This window comes from Alnus glutinosa, chromosome 6, assembly GCF_958979055.1.
Source record: "Alnus glutinosa chromosome 6, dhAlnGlut1.1, whole genome shotgun sequence".
NCBI lineage: Eukaryota > Viridiplantae > Streptophyta > Magnoliopsida > Fagales > Betulaceae > Alnus > Alnus glutinosa.
Genome location: NC_084891.1, coordinates 1954925 through 1956063, shown reverse-complemented (window position 1 = coordinate 1956063; position 1139 = coordinate 1954925). Strand labels below are relative to the sequence as shown.

Sequence of the window (1139 nt, the reverse complement as noted above, 5' to 3'; positions counted from 1 at the left end):
ATGGTTTGTGGGGATTTTAATGAAATAATCTCTTTGTCGGAGAAGTCTAGTGGTTCCAGGATGTCTTTGTTGCAAATGTCTTCATTTCAGTCTACCTTGAGGGACTGTAATTTGTGTGACTTAGGATCCAAAGGCCAGAAGTTTACTTGGTCAAATGGAAGGGAGGGAAGGGACCTTACTTTAGAATGGTTGGACAGAGTTGTTGCTAATAGGGAGTGGTGTGGGGTGTACAATGTTGTTGAAGTGGATGTTTTGCCTAGATTTTGTTCTGACCATAGTCCTCTTATTATCTCCTTTGATCCTGATGGTTGTAAGCCTTGGGTGAAAAGTAAGAGATTTCTTTTTGAAGCTGGTTGGTTGAAGCATGCTGAGCATAGAAAACTGGTAAGGACAGCATGGAGGATTAAAAATTCTTCTTCTGATAAATGGCGAGTACTCAAGGAGAAGTTGGATAGCTGTCGTGGCATTTTAAAAAGTTGGGCCAGGAGTTCGGTTTATCAGGAGATGAATAATGTTAAAAAGGTGGAGGAGGAGCTTCAGAAGGTGCAGATGGAAGGGGATCCGAATGATGTTGCTAAGGAGAAGGTGTTGAAGGCAAATCTTGACCATTTGTTGGAGCTAGAAGACTTAAAATGGAGGCAGAGGGCTAGAGAAAATTGGTTAAAGTATGGTGATAGAAATACTAAGTTCTTCCATGCTTGTGCCTCCCATAGGAAGAGTAGGAACTTTATTAAGGATATTATAGATTTGGATGGGAAAAGATGGGATGATCAGAAGGGGGTTGAGAGTGCTTTTGTTAGATTTTTTTAGTGGCTGTATAAGGCGGATGGTAATGTGGAGGTCGAGCCCTGTATTAATTCTATTTATCCTAAAGTTACTGATGTGTTTTAAAATAAGTACTCGCAAGTGCACGAATCGTTATGCAATATAGCGTATTGCAAGTGCGAGGTCGATCCCACAGGGAATTGTGTTGCGAAAATTAATCTCTATTCAAACTAATCCTATTTTAACCTAGTTCCAAATTTAGGGGTTTTTGATAAAAGAAAACATGAACAAAAATAATGAAGATAAAGGGGTCTAGGGTTTCGGAATCCACACTCACCAAATCACAATAACCTAATCTCATGCTCATCACACAT

General features: G+C 39.8%; 1 protein-coding gene across 1 annotated transcript; it reads left to right on the top strand.

Annotated features, from left to right (window-relative positions):
* On the top strand, positions 1 to 810 carry LOC133870571 (uncharacterized). Its single transcript, XM_062307732.1, has one exon. It carries the CDS (start codon positions 1 to 3, stop codon positions 808 to 810), a length of 810 nt encoding a protein of 269 aa, XP_062163716.1.
* Positions 811 to 1139: the final 329 nt, after the last annotated feature.